We start from the raw sequence: 16,965 nt of genomic DNA on the forward strand, positions 1-16,965 counted from the left end.
CCACAGCAGGCGTGTGTTTACTGTGCAGTGTTAGGTGGGGTGCCAGAGATCTGGAGGCATTCTTTGGAAAATAAAATCTATCAAAGTTCTTTCTCTATATCTGCCTTTGAAGAATATTTAGAGAGAAGTCCCACATTCCATCACATATTTGAGAAGACAAAGCAAAACAAAAACAGGAGTAAGAATAAAATACAAAAAGCTATTTCTTATTACAAAAAATTTTCCTTTCTTCACAAAACAGATCCAAATAGGAATAACCTAGGTCAATTCTCAATACAAAATGCCCTCAAGAGTTGCTTAACCTTGTCCCTGCATCATCAGTATCTAAAAATATAATAAACCACACACTGGGAAGCTAAAGACATCATCAAATATTAAGTTGTTTCTTCTTTTGTGAGTGGGAGATGTAACAAAAAGTTGAAGGGCTGCACAAAATTGACCCTTTATATGATATTAGTGGTTTCATGACAGCACAAGCACACAAATAACATTATTAAAAGGGTTTCAGTGACATCATTTTGCTCTGTAAATAGGAAAATCTTGGTGATAAAAGACCCAGACTAACCACCCTGAAGAATCTTTAGATATTTCTACTGTTCATTTATATTGAGTGAGATTATTGCCTTAAAATTTTCTATTAAATGTCTCAACTTCCAAAACTTTTTATAAACATATTTGAAGTTTTAAACAAAATTTGTAAATGCATCATTTCAGTACATAGATTAAAAAGATATGTTCAGTTGCTCTTTTATGTAATAATATAACGCTACAGACATATTTGTAGATGAAGAGGACATAACTTAGTGTATTAGCTTTTTGATGAACATTTCTAATGAACTATAAGAGACATTAACAATTTTCAAAATACTACATTATATATAAAATAATTCTGATGTTCATACATTTTATAAATCAGAAAATTTTAAAATTTAAACTTTTTTTTTCATTTTTAAAAATTCAGTCAGCCAACATATATTACAATTCTCATATGGTTTCACTCATTTGTGGAAAATTTAAACTTTTTAATTAGAAAAAAGTCAGTAGGATCCTAACATGAGTATTACCATAGAGTAATACCATACACTAATGTTACAAGATAAATTTTATGTTTATAAGATTTATTAAATTCATCATGCTACATGATTCACTTAATAATTTAGGAATCTTGGAACCTCTATAAAATTATTAATATTACTTCAATTCTTCTATTTATATGGAATGAGTTAATTAGACACTAAATACTAGGAATCAGAATTTATGCTGTTTCTTGGTACTCTCTTCTACACCTCTCAGTTTCACATACTAACAGAGCCTTTCAGATGTTTGGATAATTCTTAGAAGACTATTAAGTGATTTCCCTGGATTTTCTGGATTAAAGAAAAGTTTATTATGAACTAATTAATTTTGTGCTTCCTTATATATCATTTATACTGGCAGTGTTTGTGCTACTGATAGCTATAGGTATTTAGGGATGAAAAAAAGGTAAAATTGGTACCTGAATCCTAAGTATTAAGAAATGGAACTTAGTTGTAATTACTTCAGTGAGTATGAATTATGACTATTGAGATTATTTAATATCCTGGCCATTAAACACTGCCTCATTTCCCAAAAAGTGCAGTTTAGCCAGTTGTGGGAGACAAAGTTGTCTTCTTCCTAGCCTTTGTCCATTTTACTCTTCCAATACCAGGGCAATGTCTACTTGACTGACCCCGTAAGCCTGGATTCCATTATTTATAATGCCATGCATAGACCAAACATTTCTTTCATTTCATGAGATTGGTCATATTTTTTCAGATTTTCAGAGAACCTTTATTATGTTCCTGTGTCAGTGGAACAAGAATGTGTACATATTTTTGTTTGAAGCATGAAAATTTTAATATCCTTGACAATTTAATATCTGGGTAATTAATTCTTATCCTCAAAAGAGTGAACAATATAATAGACAACATTTTTTTTTGAAAGGATGTTAAATAAAATGACCTTTCCTTATTAAATTATAATTACTTCTTCAACTGAGTTGTTTTTTAACTTAAGTAACAGTAAAACACAAGGACTAGCTACTTTTACAATTTTAATATTGCAAATATTCAGGAAATAATATATAATTGTCCATTTACTAATATAACCATTTTGAAACATTTTTAATAATCAAGATGTCTATAAAAATGTTTCATACTTAATAGTATTTATTATTTTAAAATATTTTACTTATTTATTCATGAGAGACACAGAGAGAGAGAGAGAAAGAGGCAGAGACACAGGCAGAAGGAGAAGCAGGCTCCATGCAGGGAGCCCGACATGGGACTCCTAGGACTTGATCCCAGGTCTTCAGGATCACGCCCTGGGCCAAAGGCAGTGCTAAACCGCTGAGCCGCCCAGGCTGCCCACACACTTAATATTTTTTAAATCCAACAGGAAGTTTGGCCATTTGGTTATGTACTGTTTATCAATATGTGAGTAGATATTATAAAATGTCTAAAATATACAGGTCTAATTTTTATTCATAGAAGGAATCTTAGAGAAATACTAAATTTTCATATACCACTCAAGCAGATGCAATTTCAAACATTGTAGAACAAAGTTTTTCAATCATATCCCCTTGCTTATGTATTTTTTACTTCTTTAACCAATTTGTCCAAATCTGATGTTTTTGGAAATATTCAACCAAGAGGTCTTTCCAATAGCATTGTGGTATTATGTTAATGCATTAATAATATGAAGATTTACTCATTGTCTGTGATATACTGAAAGCATGTGTTTAAATTCTTAAATTTAAAGCTTAAAACTTAAGAGTTTGGAGACCATATGTCTATAACAGAGAAATTACTATGTACCAATTAAACTCTCAAACTCAATAGAAATTGGGATAAATAAAACAGACTGAACTTGGGGAGATAAGAATACCATGTTTGAGAGTAAGCAACTTGTTGAAAGCTACCATCATTTGAATTGGGAAGAAAAGTGTGTGTGTTTTGTTTATTTTCTCATCATACAAGAAAATTAGGTAATTTTATTATTATTACTATTATATTATTGAGTTCATTTATTCTAGTTCAATCACAGCAATTATAACTTTGTTCTAAGAATACTTCTTTTAGTAAATTAAAAAGAAAAGAGATACAATGATTATCATATTGCCAGATTTAATCTGAATAAGAGTATCCCATTTGAAGTGCATTATTTGATTACATACCTCCATAATGCTGCATAGACAACTGCGAGGGTGATCAAGGCCAAGCAAGAAAGGCCACTGCCTACTATTAGGGTAACTGAAGGTGTACCAGAGGATTCCATGATCTGTAAATTAAGCAAAAGAAACACAAAAAGGAGAGATGATTTTTTATAAATGAAAATAACTTCTAAACTCAGCAAAACTAACCTAATACTCAAAACAGCCAATATAGTTGTTATAGTTACCAGATAATTACCCAGTAACCACTTTGTTCATATATTCTCAACCTCTAAAATGACTAATTCTGGCTCCCCCCCTCTCTCCCACTGTGAAGTAATAAAGGCCTTAGAGTTTTAAATGCTTGATTATGGCATATTACCCACTATGGCTTTCTACAATAAATAACTGAACCTAAAACTTGGTGAATATTCACATCTTAAATTTTCTTTATCTTAAATTTGAAGCAGCATTCATTTTTTTTCAACAACTATAGTCCAGTTATGTCACAGTATGCTTTTTGGTAAAATTTACTTCGATCTTTCCATTTATAACTCATTGTTACCCCAACCTGGTACCTAGATACTGAAAAATTTTCAAACTTTTTGACTTTTGACAACTTTTTCTAAGTCAAGTATTCTCTTATTTAATTTTACTTGCTTGGCCTGTAAGGCTATAGAAGAAAATAAAATTTCAAATGCAAGAACTTCCAACATATTTTGTGGGTTTTTTTTCTATTAACAAAATATGCAGAGATAATTTTCACAATACCAGTATCAGTCCCTAAATACATGACCTTGACAAATAAGCCTTATATATTTTAAGACAAATATAAAGATTATAAGCAGTCACTGATTTGAGAGGTTTCTTTCTTTAGACACTAACATGATACTAACTAATGAGATCTGTTGTTTTTCTTATTTTTAATATTGGAAGTTTGAAGAAATACACTTTAACATCAAGTGTATTCCAATCCTTAGGTAAGCACATTAAATTATATTATGTATTTTTGTCAACAAAATAAGTAAGAAGAGTGAGGCATATTTAGGCCAAATTTAGACAGAAAGTCACATTCATCTTAATAATTATTTTTCAGCATTTCAATTTTTTTGGAAATAATTTTTCAAAATAGAGTTGATGAGGATATTATTTTTCTTTTAGACAGTTTATGCAGCTGTTTATATCAGAAACTAGTTTTTTTTTTTTACAAGCTTAGACACTTTTAAGGAATGATTTTACAGTTTCAGGCAGCCCGTGCTTTCATGAAAACTTCATTTGTTTTTTTTTTTTTAATAAATATCCAAGGACACCCCCAGAAAACCTGTACTGAAAATATCCAATGCAGATATGCAATATGTTTGGCTTATAGTGTCTGGGGTCTTCATTCTACTACCAACAGTATTCTCACAAATTCCCCGGACCACCTTTTCAGTTCTAAAATAAAGGTTAACTTTGCAATTATTTTTATTTGAAAGTTTGTAGCATATTAGTAATATGATGGAGTACATCCTCAAAACTATACTGCAGAAATTTCAAGTTAGAAGACATAAAATTGAGTAGAATTTAGTTATAGCACACCAACTAGAATTCATTTTACCAAGCTACTGTAGCTAAGGAGGAGACGAACCCAATTTTGCCACCCTGCAACATTTTCCATTTCCCCTTTTAAAATGCAGTTCCCTGGAGAAACACTCTCCACAATGTCCCTGCCTTTGCATTAAAGCCTTGTTTTCCCTTTGTTACTTACTATTTCTCTAGGTTGCTGAGCCAAAATGGCGAAGGTAGAGAGACGATCACATAAGCATTTCGTATGGGATGCATCGGTAAGCACAGTTTTACATCCCTGGGTGGACCACGTTCCCAAAGACTCGTTCCTGCAAAGGGGGGGGTGGGGGGGAGATCGGGATAAATACGCCTGACGGCCAAATCCGTAAAGAAGAAAATGCAGTTTAATTGAGAGAATCGTCTACTGTAATTCCCGTTCAGGAAAAAAAAAAATCTACTTGTTGTTGAACAGAACGTAATTTAGATGCATCTCCAGTAATGCAAAGCGAGAGTGTTTGGAAAAAGCAAGCAGGCGGGTGCAGCGTGCAAAGAGCTGTCCAGCGCCGGAGGTGCTGAAACCAGGACTAGCTCTGTCCAGCCCTCTGCGAGGAACAGCAGCGGCGGTGGCAGCACGAGCAGCCGCCAGAGCGTTGGCAGCCACTTCCTATGCTCATCGGATCGTTTCAAACACTCAGAGTGTAAAGAGGCTTTTCAGATTTTCATACCAGCTCTGATTCTCGTCCTGTATTTTTGGATCGTGAATGCTGGCTTTTAAAATGCGGATTTCTCTGAAAAGCCTGCCTAAAAGGTTATATAGCTTGGGTTGGGTGATAGGATCTTTTCCGCTGCTGGTTAGGGATTTTTCCTCCCTTTAGAATTAGCTGCTGTGAAAATTTCACCCTGGAAACGGGAAGCAGCAGCAGCGGCATCAGCTGGTTACGACTCTCATTGCTTTTGCCTGGTATCCAGGGGAGGGGTAGGTTTCAGACATAAGCTTCCCACTCCACACTTCATTCAGCCCAACACGCCTCTGAAGCCCTTGACATTTCTTCCCCTGACCTGCCTCTCTGCCCTGGAGTAGAAACATTTAAGCTAACATCAAGTCTCCTAGAACATTTGGAAGAATAATCCTACCCCAAAGTCCAGTACGAAGGGGTAAAGAAGGGCCTGCTTCAATTTTCTCTTTGGTATTGCCATTCAAAATTCTAAAGCATATGGTTTATTTCCCACCCCAGCAGAACAATAAAAATGGTATCAACCTACGCTTTCTCAGTAGGGGGGTAAGAGAGGGGAGAACCCTTCCACCCTCAGCTGAACTACTCTACAGGAAGAGGAAGAAAAGAAAAAAAAAAAAAAAGCTAGAGAGTTCGACCAATCAACTTTATTATCATTACACGTGTTATATACTGAATGCACCAATTTTCTCCTCCCCTCCCCCAAGTATGGAAACTCTCCAACTAGCAAAACCTATGTATGTGTGTGTTTTAATTCTGGACCACATTATTATCTGCATTAAAAATTACTCTAAAATTTGAGCAAACAACACATAATTTTGAATGTGGTGCTTTTGATTTCACCTACTCCATCCTTGAATGCCTAAAGCTATTGGGTTAAATATGCATGCAGTCTATTTCTGAGAGATTTCAATGAGAGAGGCTTCTCTGTGACAGTTGGACTTCCAAGCTGAGCTACAGAATATAATTCACACTATCCTTTTTGATATCTGGAAGCAATCTTCTTAATATATATGACTTTTTATTATTAGTATTCATCACTCAGTACTCTTAATTACAAATTCTTTTAAGAAGGAATACACTGTATTTGAGAAGGACAACATACAAAATTTAACTAAGTTCACCCAAATACTTTTAAGTATTACCAAATCAAAATTAGGAGGTCCCTTTTCTTTCTCATAATGTCATGCAGCCATATCAAATTTAAAAATATATATCAGTTATACCTTTAACCAACTGCAACAGTATTAAGTTCCAAATCTACCTAACCATAGCAGCATTCAATTTATTTCATTAGCTGTCTGTCTCTTATCTTCTTGAGACAAACAGTTAAGGCCAAATGAAAAACATTTAACTTAGTTGATAAAAATTTAAAGAAAGATATAGTTAAGAGAACCTAACATGTTTTAAAGCATAACGTCTGCATTATTCATCCTGGATGGCAGCTCTCCTTTGATGCAGTATGTTTCCAAGGGGGAGTCTAGTGCTTAAACTTTCCACATTATGTAGCTATGATCAATAAAACAATCTAAGTCTTAATAAGGAAAAAAATACTTTACTGTAAGACTTCCTATGAGACAAATTTATATATTTGTATCCAGTTAATTAAGAAAATGTTAGCATCACTAAACTTTGGCTGTCAGATATTAAGTCTATGTTCAATATAATGATGCTGGACTCTGAAGATCATGTAGATTTGACATGACATCTTTAGAAAAGTAGGTCAATTTATTTTGTTTGTTCAAGATTGCATTTCTGACCTGACCCAGCTCAGGCAAAATTGGAAAATGACACCAGTCTACATCAGCCCAAGTATGAAATACTTCAAATCTTACTGGGCCCCTTTTCATGTGCACCTTCCTTAGGCTACACAGCCTGTGTCCCTACCTTTCTTTGGAATTATTATCTCTTTGTTGATTTTATCTGATTAAACTAATAAATAATATGAGTGATTGAGTATAGTGTGATGTACTCTTCTCAGTTTAAAACAAGAACTAAAACAAAAAATAATGCATCTGATAGGAGAACATCAGAATTTGGAGCATTTGAGTAGTAGAGTAAAATCTTGAATGGTAAGAGGATAGCTACCAACTTCTGCATTTGGTCACTCCCAAGAGCTGAACAATAAACATGATGCCATTCTCATGTTATATTTTATTTTGTTTCATAAAACCCCTTAATATTTTAAAACCATATAAGCTCTAATAAGTTAGTTTCTAAATCACAAGCATACATGTCATTATTACAAGACCTATAGTATGTGTCATCTGTATTTTCGAATACTTCATAACTTATTCCTACTGTACAAAATTCTTTGAAAGCATGGTACACATGTCTGATTGATTTCAGGGAGATCTTGTAAAGCAAACTCATATTTGGTAGAGCTAATGTGAAGCAAAAAGCTTTCCCAGTCCCCAAAGAACAAAGTTTTCAAACATGTGGATTATTCCAGCAGTCATATTATTCTTTCAATGTCATAGTTTTTTTCATGCTATGATTAATGGTATATCTATGAATTACTTTTAATTATTAAGTCTAGGTTGTCATCAATAAGGCAAACATATACAATGAAATATGTATGAATACTAAAGATATAATAGACTGACAATGTCAGAAAAGAACACAAAATAATGATACAGACATACATGTTATAGTGAAAATCACATATTTCTTTTTCACGATGTCTTTCCTGGGCATTAAAATTTATTTCAAATAGTTTTCAAAAATAACTAGGCCTGCAGAAATTCCATACAGCCAGCACATTCTTTGTGGGTTACACCTACATTCACCCATGTTAGCTGTTAGCTGTCATCTGTACCTCTTCTCCTTCTTCCTATTATTAGGCTGGCTAAAAGAAGAAGAATCTGCCTGTCCCAAGTATTCAAAAGTACATACGCACAAGCACAGAATTTTGTGAAAATATAAGACACAAAATCTATTACATTATAGTTTAATATTTATTTGAAGCCTTTCCCCAATTTCCTAACAGTCTACCTAGTTTCTTTTGGATCTGAGTATATCATTGGATTCCTGATTTCATGGGAGCTATAAATAATATAGAATATGACTTTATTCTCTAGTATTTAAGACTACAGAAAAAATTATCTGTTCTCTTTGACAAAAAGTTGTTTGGTAAAGCCTGATAGCATAAACTTATGCATCTCAAAACTGTTCCAAGAAATCAAACTTTATCTTTTGAAATATCAATATAACTCGACTTTTCACTTGAATAATTCTTTTATAAAACTGTCTATCCTGCTTTATAATAAATCAATGTGCAAAGTATTTATTAAGAATAAGTTATACACTTTAGGGGGGTTTATTATCTCTTAAGATATTAATGGTTCATTTATTCAAAATCAAAATAACTACAATGGCAATTCAAAAATTCACACACAATTTCTGAGTACACTATTCTTATGATGTATATATCCTGAAAGAAAGTAATTTCTTCCCATAATAATAGTTATTAATTTCTAAAAATTAGGTGAATCTATATTATTTTTAATGTCTAGATTATATCCATGTAAATGATGTGTATATGGCTCTTGGTGTAAATTATTCCCACAGTAAATTTTGGAGTACAAATGAGCAAATGTTCTCAATTTTGAGTTGAAATAGTATTTGAGCGTAATTTCTACTCTTTAGACATTGCAAATATTGAAAATATTGTTCTAGCAACTGTTACTATGTCAAAAGAGTGAATAAAAAATTAGAAAGTTTTGCTAGATATAACCTTAGTGAGTACCTAGCCCATCAGTTTTCTACGCTTGATTACATTAAGATTACCTAGACACCTTTAAAAATTAAGCCCCAGGGTGGGTCCTGGGCATTATTACTTTGCTAACACTCCCCAGATGATTCTAGTGTGCAGTCAGTGTTAAGAACCACTGATCCATCCCAACTACTTAGTTTTATAGATAAGAAAAGTGAATTATGGTGAATTTAGGAAACTTGTTTTAAGTCAGAGTGAGAAGCAAAATTGAGTTCCTCACTTCCATACTAAAAGTTTGTAAGACTAAATTTTAATTGCAATCTCTTTTAAAACAGAATGTAACATGTCCTATGAAGTTATAAGTTATATATAAATACACTTGCAAAATAATTTACACTTGTAACCATTGTGGCTCTAGTGTCAGAGTTTTAACAAACTGAGTTATCAATGGATAAAGTTAGCAGAAGGCAGGTAGATTGTCATACTCTATGGCATATATCTTATATTTAATTAATATATTCTATGATACATTAAAGAAAAACATTGATTTTTATACCAATTTTTCATGACATAAAACATATCCTGTATCTGTAGTGAGTTCATTTACTGTTTGGGGTGATACAAAACCTTAAATTCCAAATTCTGAACACATAATACGGTGTAAAAGTTGTAAATTATTTTTTCCTTTTAAAAATTATATTCTCTTTACTGGGATTCAGTGGAAGATTTGTTATTCAAAATTATGTTTATATCAATCATAATGATGACTGTATATAGTCACAATTATACTATTGTGTATGTATACATGTAACAATAAATAAAGAGTAATGCCACATAAAGTATATATATTTCATTCAAAGAGATAAAATTAAGGAGCAGTTATTTTGCTACCACCAGAAAGAGCAGTTATCATACACTGTGCTGGGCCTAGAATTAACAGTGACCCCTCTATACCAAAACACTAGATTTCTAATTTGTTATAGAGAAATGAAGTAATTCCAATAATATTCTATATTTAGATCTTCCCTCACAATCCTCTGTGTCTATTAATGCTTCCCATACAACACTAGAATATTAGTTGATAAATTCATCTCACTTTCTTTAGTTATAAATTAAACTCTCCATGCCATACTAGAATCTCAGTATTTTTTGAAAACTGTATCTTTTTGCTTTTAAATCTCTGCCATGTGGCTTTTCACTTAGTAGGGACTAAATGATGTTTGTTTAGTTAATTTAATGATTATTTACATTTCAAGAAATGACTGTTAGTACTGCTGGATCCAGACAAATTGTCTTAGCTCTAATTCATTTGTTGTTCTTCAGCATATAGTGGAAATGTAATCTGAAGAGTATCAATGGAACTAAACAGGGTCATCTATTTGTTTTTTGGTCTTCAAACATCATTTGAGGATGAATTCTGAGTCAGCATGCTATAGTGATTATGTTCAATCCAGCAGCAAGACTTTCACTAACCAGTCAATAAGTATATAGTGTGTGCTTTTCAAATGCTAAAGTAGAAGACACATTTATTTTAAAAATAACATATTTTCTTTCTTAGAGAAGCTGGTAATCCGATTGGGAATATAATTCTTCCCATCAAAAGGTACAATTTATTTCTTTTTCCTTTGAATCTTGGTAAGCCTTATGATTTGATTTGATCAAAAGAATGCAGTGGAAATTATTTATGACTTCTGAGCCTAGATTTCAAGAGACCTTGCAGTTTTTATTCCTATCATCTTTTCCACTATCAAGTGAAGTAGCCCAGGTACACTTCACTGAATACAAGAGACAGCACCAACTACCAGACATGTGAATGAGACAATACTAGATCATCCAGCCCCAGGTTGAACTACCAGAGGAAACTGCAATCTCATGAATGACACCAGATGAAACCAGCAGAAGAACCAACCAGCTGAACTCAATCAGCTGAATCATACAATTGTGAGCAAATAAAGTAGTTGCTGTTTTAAGCCATTAAGATTTGAGGAGGTTTGTTATATAATAACTGGTACACTATCCAATAATTTCTCATATGCCCTTTGTCTTTGCCCTGATTTGTTGTTGCCCATGACACGTATCCCATCTAATGTATTAGGTATGTATTTTTAAATTCATTTTTTTTTGCCTGTCTTTATTTACTGAAATGTAAGCTTCTTGAGAACAGGAATAATGTTATGTTCACTTTAGTATTTCCAGATCCTAAGAGTGTCTGAAACATGGTAGGTGCTGAATAAATGTTTGTTGAATAAATACCCAGTACAGATTTTGACCTGATATAAAAAGTTGGACTTTCCTAGACTATTAATTCATTTGTTTATTTAACAAATATTTTTTCAGCATCTAATACAATGCAGACACTGAGCTAGGTTATTTTGTGGACATATAAGATTTGCACATTATCTTTTGGAGCTTGAGAGCTTCAGTGGAAATTATCTTGCAGGTATAGTGTCACTGCCTCTTTGTCATAAAATACACATTAAAACCAAGAACACATTGCCCTTAAGGGTCACTGAACATCATTTACAAGAATGGTAGCACCAGTTTTATTGCCAGTAATAGCTTGTATTTATTTATTTATTTATTTACTTTTAAAATCGTGGTAAGAACATTTAAAATGAGATCTTCCTATTTTTTTTTAAGATTTTATTTATTCATTCATGAGACACACACACACACACACACACACACACACACAGAGAGGCACAGACAGACACAGGGAAAGAGAGAAGCAGGCTCCATGCAGGGAGCCCGATGTGGGACTCGATCCCGGGTCCCCAGGATCACACCCTAGGCTGAAAGCAGTGCTAAACTGCTGAGCCACCTGGGCTGCCCTCTTCCTAAATTTTAAATGCACAATACAGTATTGACTATAGACACAATGTCGTACATCAGATTTCTAGAATTTATTCATCTTGCATAACTTAAATTTAATACCTGTTAAATAGAAATTCTCCATTTCCTCCTCCCCAAGCCCCTAGCAATTACCATTCCTAAAGTATAGGCAACAAAAGAAAAACTAGGCAAGTGGATTGTATCAAACTAAAAAGCTTCAGCACAACAAAGGAAACAAATATCAGAGTGAAAAGGCAACCTCCAGAATGGGAGAAAATACCTGCTAACCATAGATCTGATAAGAGGCTAAAATTCAAAATACATAAGGAATTCCTATAACTCAATTGCAAAGCAAAAACAAAACTGACAAAGTGGAAAAATATTTTTTTGTTGTTTTTAAAACTGGAAATCATAAGAGTAGAAAAAAGTATGGGAAGAAATAACATTAAGGAAGCAAATCTACTGGGTTATAAATATGTATAAATATCTTCACCATAATTTATTAATAATTAAAGGTTAAAATATGCTAGGTGCCATCATTAATTAGTCAATAGGCAAATAATAATAATCACACTAATGAAAATAACAGTTAACTTTTACAGAATATCTAACTCAATGTTAGGTGCTATAGTAGATACTTTAAATATATATTTTTGAAACCTAAATAAAAAAATTAAGGTAGATATTGTTGTGATTATCCCAGATAGGATTATTGAAACAAATGGATTTAATGCCTCCATCTAGAATCATGAGGACCCTAGAGATATAAGAGCCTAGGGTTGGAAGTTGACTAGAGATCTCAATCTGCATAACAACCATGCAAGCCTTGGACTGCCTACCTTTGGCTTTATTATATGTTTAAAAGAAATAAATGGACCCATGAGATTGTGGCTATGCTAAGGCTTCCCAGCTGGTAAAGGACTGTGACAGGAATTGAACCCAAATCTGAAAGACTTTAAAGTAGATCTTCTTTTCTTTGTTCTTTCAGTGAGGAGTAGATACAACAAAAGCACACAACCAGAGTTAAGAACATGCAGGGTCAGCGCTCAGAAAGGGACAGCATTTTCGAGTCCTCTGCCCTATTGTTTCTGAGTACCACAGCAAACATTTGTTTATATTTACTCTTTTTCATCTTCCTCTTAAGTGTGTTTCTTCCCTTTGAAATCCCAGATCCCTATCCACTTCTCCTTAGTTCAGGATTACACATATACTTCATTTTGCCTGTCTTTGGAATTCCGTGTCTGTATAGATTCCCTGTATAGAAGAAATCACATTTTACTTTCTCTTGTTAATCTGTCTCATGTCAATTTGATTCTTAGTTCAGCTAAGAAGAACTAGAAAGGCAGAGGAAAGTTTTCCTCCCCAGCAATACCTTGGGAAGAAATTACAAGATTTGTGAATTCTTTCATAGTTTTTAACAACCTCTAAGTCAAATCACCATACTATTAAATGTTATTTGCCAAAAGTATTTCCTAAAACAGTGTAAGAGGTACACTTATGATTCACAATAGTTTTCCATAGGCTAAAATTCTGACACAAAAATATTCAACAACAGAATCACTGAGTAAGCATCTTAGGCAGCTATTTGTATTACACTACTTTTTTCCCTCCATTCCATTTGAAATTATAATTATGATGTGGCTTGGCTGTAAACTGATCTAGTCATACTTCTGGCACTGGGTCACAGGTTAGCTGTTTTCTAAGTTAAAAATTTGAGCATATGTCTGTAATGTTAACCCAAATGAGAAGGATAGATCTCAACAATTTACTGTTGAGATGTGAAACTAAGACATCAATTAGAGGTTGAAGTTTAATTCGCTCAAAATCCTGATGCTTTGTTTCTGGGATAGAGCTGGGAATATGTGATTTTGATATCAGAGTTCTTAGTTTCAAAAAATAGAAATTTTAAATCTTGAATTAATCATACTTCAAAAATATGATTCATTTCCTACATGGAAAATGCAAAAATCATTGGACATTTATATAGTTTAAATGACTACTTGGATGACATGATATTCTTAGAACTCTGACAAAAGGAAACCTGAATATTAGAGTAATGTTTCTCTGCTCACTTCCTCAGTATATTATGTGCAATTTGGGAACATGTATACTAATAGAAAGGAAATGGAAATGATTGGAGTGGCAGAAGAAAGTATACCATACACAAACACATAGAAATGAAATAAAGTGGTCTGCATATGAAAAACTAAATTCAATTAAAATATAAACTAAGAAAATAATCTGTTCACACCCAAGTGGTTCATAGTCACATATTTATTCAAGCAATTTTGTCCTAGCTCCAATATCACTCATTTGCAACTATTGAATTCTTTAAAAACTAATCAATATCGCAGCATTGCAGTGTTTAAAGTCAAAAAGCTCATTCAATAAAAGTCAGGCTGCAAACATTTGTACCTATGTGATGAGAGAGATAAGTACATGCACCAAATCAAACTATAATAATGGTGTCAGTAAATATTAGAATAACTTTTCATCAGGTTTTTTCCTTCTAATTAAAATTACACTCTGAATGTGTTTGTGACAAGTTTCAAAAGAGCTTGCCAGCTTTCCTCCCCTTTTACATTATCTATAGCACCTATAGGAAAACAAATATCTTTATCCTGAGTATAGTTTTTGTTGTCTGTGTGGATTTTTTGTTTGTTTGTTTTTTAAACCATAGATATGGCAATGGGAAATTTGGCTTCTTGTTTCAGCTGCATCGCACCAGAGTGCTATTATCTGGAGGAAGTCCCTAGCCTACTCAGGGACTCAGTGTTCTCATTTATAAAATTAGATAGTTGCATGTTCTACCTCACTTATAGAAATGTTGTGTTGATAAAACTGAAGATAATGGATATATTCATCAATTATTTATTTAGTGGATATATGAGCTAAGCATTATCAATGGGAATGAAAATCATATTTTTAAAAGTTAAGATTCCTAAATAAATGCAATATATTGTGATGATCATATATACCGTTTTATTGATAAGAAATCATGTCAGAGGAGTCAAGTGACATGAAAAAGATTTTTCATCAAAGATGATCTCTTATGGCGGCACCATAACATTTCTAGATTTCAGAGGGGAATGACTAAGTCCATGTTTAGATGACCCATAGTTAAAAGAAATAAAGGAACTAATGTCTTCTATGAAGAAGAAAGAGATTGATATGAATTGAGTTTCACCAAGAATTTTTTTTTTGTTGTTACTATAAAGATTTTAAGAACTGAAAACAGAATCCGAGATTACTGAACCTTTGGGGTCACATAACCACACGGCCAACAGCTAAATCACATTTTACATCACAGGTGGACTAGTGAAATATGAAGTAAAGTATATATTACCAGGGAAGGAATACATGTCATACTCTGACATGAAATGCAAAGGATGTAATCTATCTCCCAAATACTGCCATTACCATGAAATCATCAATGAAAACCTTTCCTTCGAAGTACTTTCTTTGGATATTAGGAATATTAAAAATAAATGCTCTGTTAAGTATAGTCGAGAATAATAATATATGAAAGTATAAAAAATGTAGTGATTTCTGCAAACTTCTGGCTTTGAGGGATCTTGAAGATAGATCTCTTTTGTGGGATGCCATAAATTACCCACCCCCCACACACAAAGCAAAAAAGATATTAGGTAAGTGAGGGTAGAGTGGCTGCTATAGCTGAAAAGGGTTCACAGAGAAAGTATTGTTCAAAGACTCCAGAACATCTCATACCACTTATTTGCCAAGCTATACGTTCCTGACTACATGGCAACTTAACCTGAGAGCAGCAATGGAAAGTCAAGGGAAGCCTGTGCTTTAATTCCTCAATGGTAAGATATGCAGAAAAGGATAATGAAGAGGCAGGAGTGTGTATAACTGAATTATGTAACATGATTTTTTAAAGTTCAATGCTCAAATTGATTTTTTTAAAAGATTTATTTATTTATTTATTTTAGAGAAAGGGAGAGAGAGAGAGACAGAGTAAGAGAGAGAGACCCTGTGCTCACTCACACAAGAGTCAGGGGAGGGCGAGAGGGAGAAAATCTCAAGCAAACTCCCCATTGAGTGTGAGGGCAGACAAAGGCTTGGTTTCATGACCCATGAGTTAATGACCTGAGCCCAACCCAAGAGTCTGACACTTAATTGACAGAGCCACTCAGGTGCTCCCTTAAGTTGATTTTTAAATTTTCATGAATACATTTGAAAAGGCAGTATTCTATGAATTTATGGATAGGTGAAATTAGGGCTTTTATGTGCTGATGTAGATACTCTGAAATACCAGCTTTCATAATTTGGAGAGTATGAAATTTTGCTTTAACCTCCTACGTTTGTAAATTTATATAAAATGCTTTCATGCCTTTTTTTGTACTAGGCATAGAGATTTCAAAGACTGAAAGACAAACATAGCCTCTGCTCTCAAGTACAATGGAGACAAATATACAGCTTGTCCATCCCCACCCAATTAAGAAAATTCCAAAACCTAGAACACAATTAGAAACTGTAGGTGTGTGGCTAGTGCTGTGGTGACAAAGGGAGAGAACTATGTGAGCCCATTTCTCAAAAGTCTGGCATCTAAAGAAATATGTGTTGCCATATATTTGAATAAATGCGCATTATATTTTCCTATCATGCTGCTGCTCCTCTGGAACTATGGTTACTTTCTACATTAATAAGGCAAGCAGTGAAAATTCATGGTTGAAGGACAGCAATGAACCCTCCATGGCATAATTAACATTTTAATGAGCAGTCAAGGCCTTTCCTGTTTTGGATCTCAACTTTGTGTCTCCTGAGTGGATCTCAATCTGTTGAGCTCAGAGGATGAGGTGATTCTGTCTTAGTGAGATTTTAAATAAAAGTAGATTACATTGGCCACTATTTCAGCTTGATATTGCCCTCTCTTTTGTTAGGAGAAAACTCACTCATATTTGAATGTGCCATGTCAGTGTCCAGCAACCAATTTTCAGCTCTAGTTT

At 33.4% G+C, this 16,965-nt stretch overlaps 1 protein-coding gene across 5 annotated transcripts in view; it reads right to left on the reverse strand.

Annotated features, from left to right (window-relative positions):
- ADGRB3 (adhesion G protein-coupled receptor B3) overlaps nt 1-16,965 on the reverse strand; it is a 715,781-nt gene that overhangs the window by 153,625 nt on the left and 545,191 nt on the right. For all 5 annotated transcript variants that reach the window (XM_072832455.1, XM_072832460.1, XM_072832459.1 and 2 more), the window contains 2 exons: nt 4,917-5,043; nt 3,194-3,297 (listed from right to left, as the gene is read on the reverse strand). In XM_072832455.1, the coding sequence (XP_072688556.1) occupies nt 3,194-3,297; nt 4,917-5,043 (231 nt within the window). The remainder of the gene's footprint in view (nt 1-3,193; nt 3,298-4,916; nt 5,044-16,965) is intronic.

The sequence above is a fragment of the Canis lupus genome, chromosome 7, assembly GCF_048164855.1.
Source record: "Canis lupus baileyi chromosome 7, mCanLup2.hap1, whole genome shotgun sequence".
Taxonomy (NCBI): domain Eukaryota; kingdom Metazoa; phylum Chordata; class Mammalia; order Carnivora; family Canidae; genus Canis; species Canis lupus.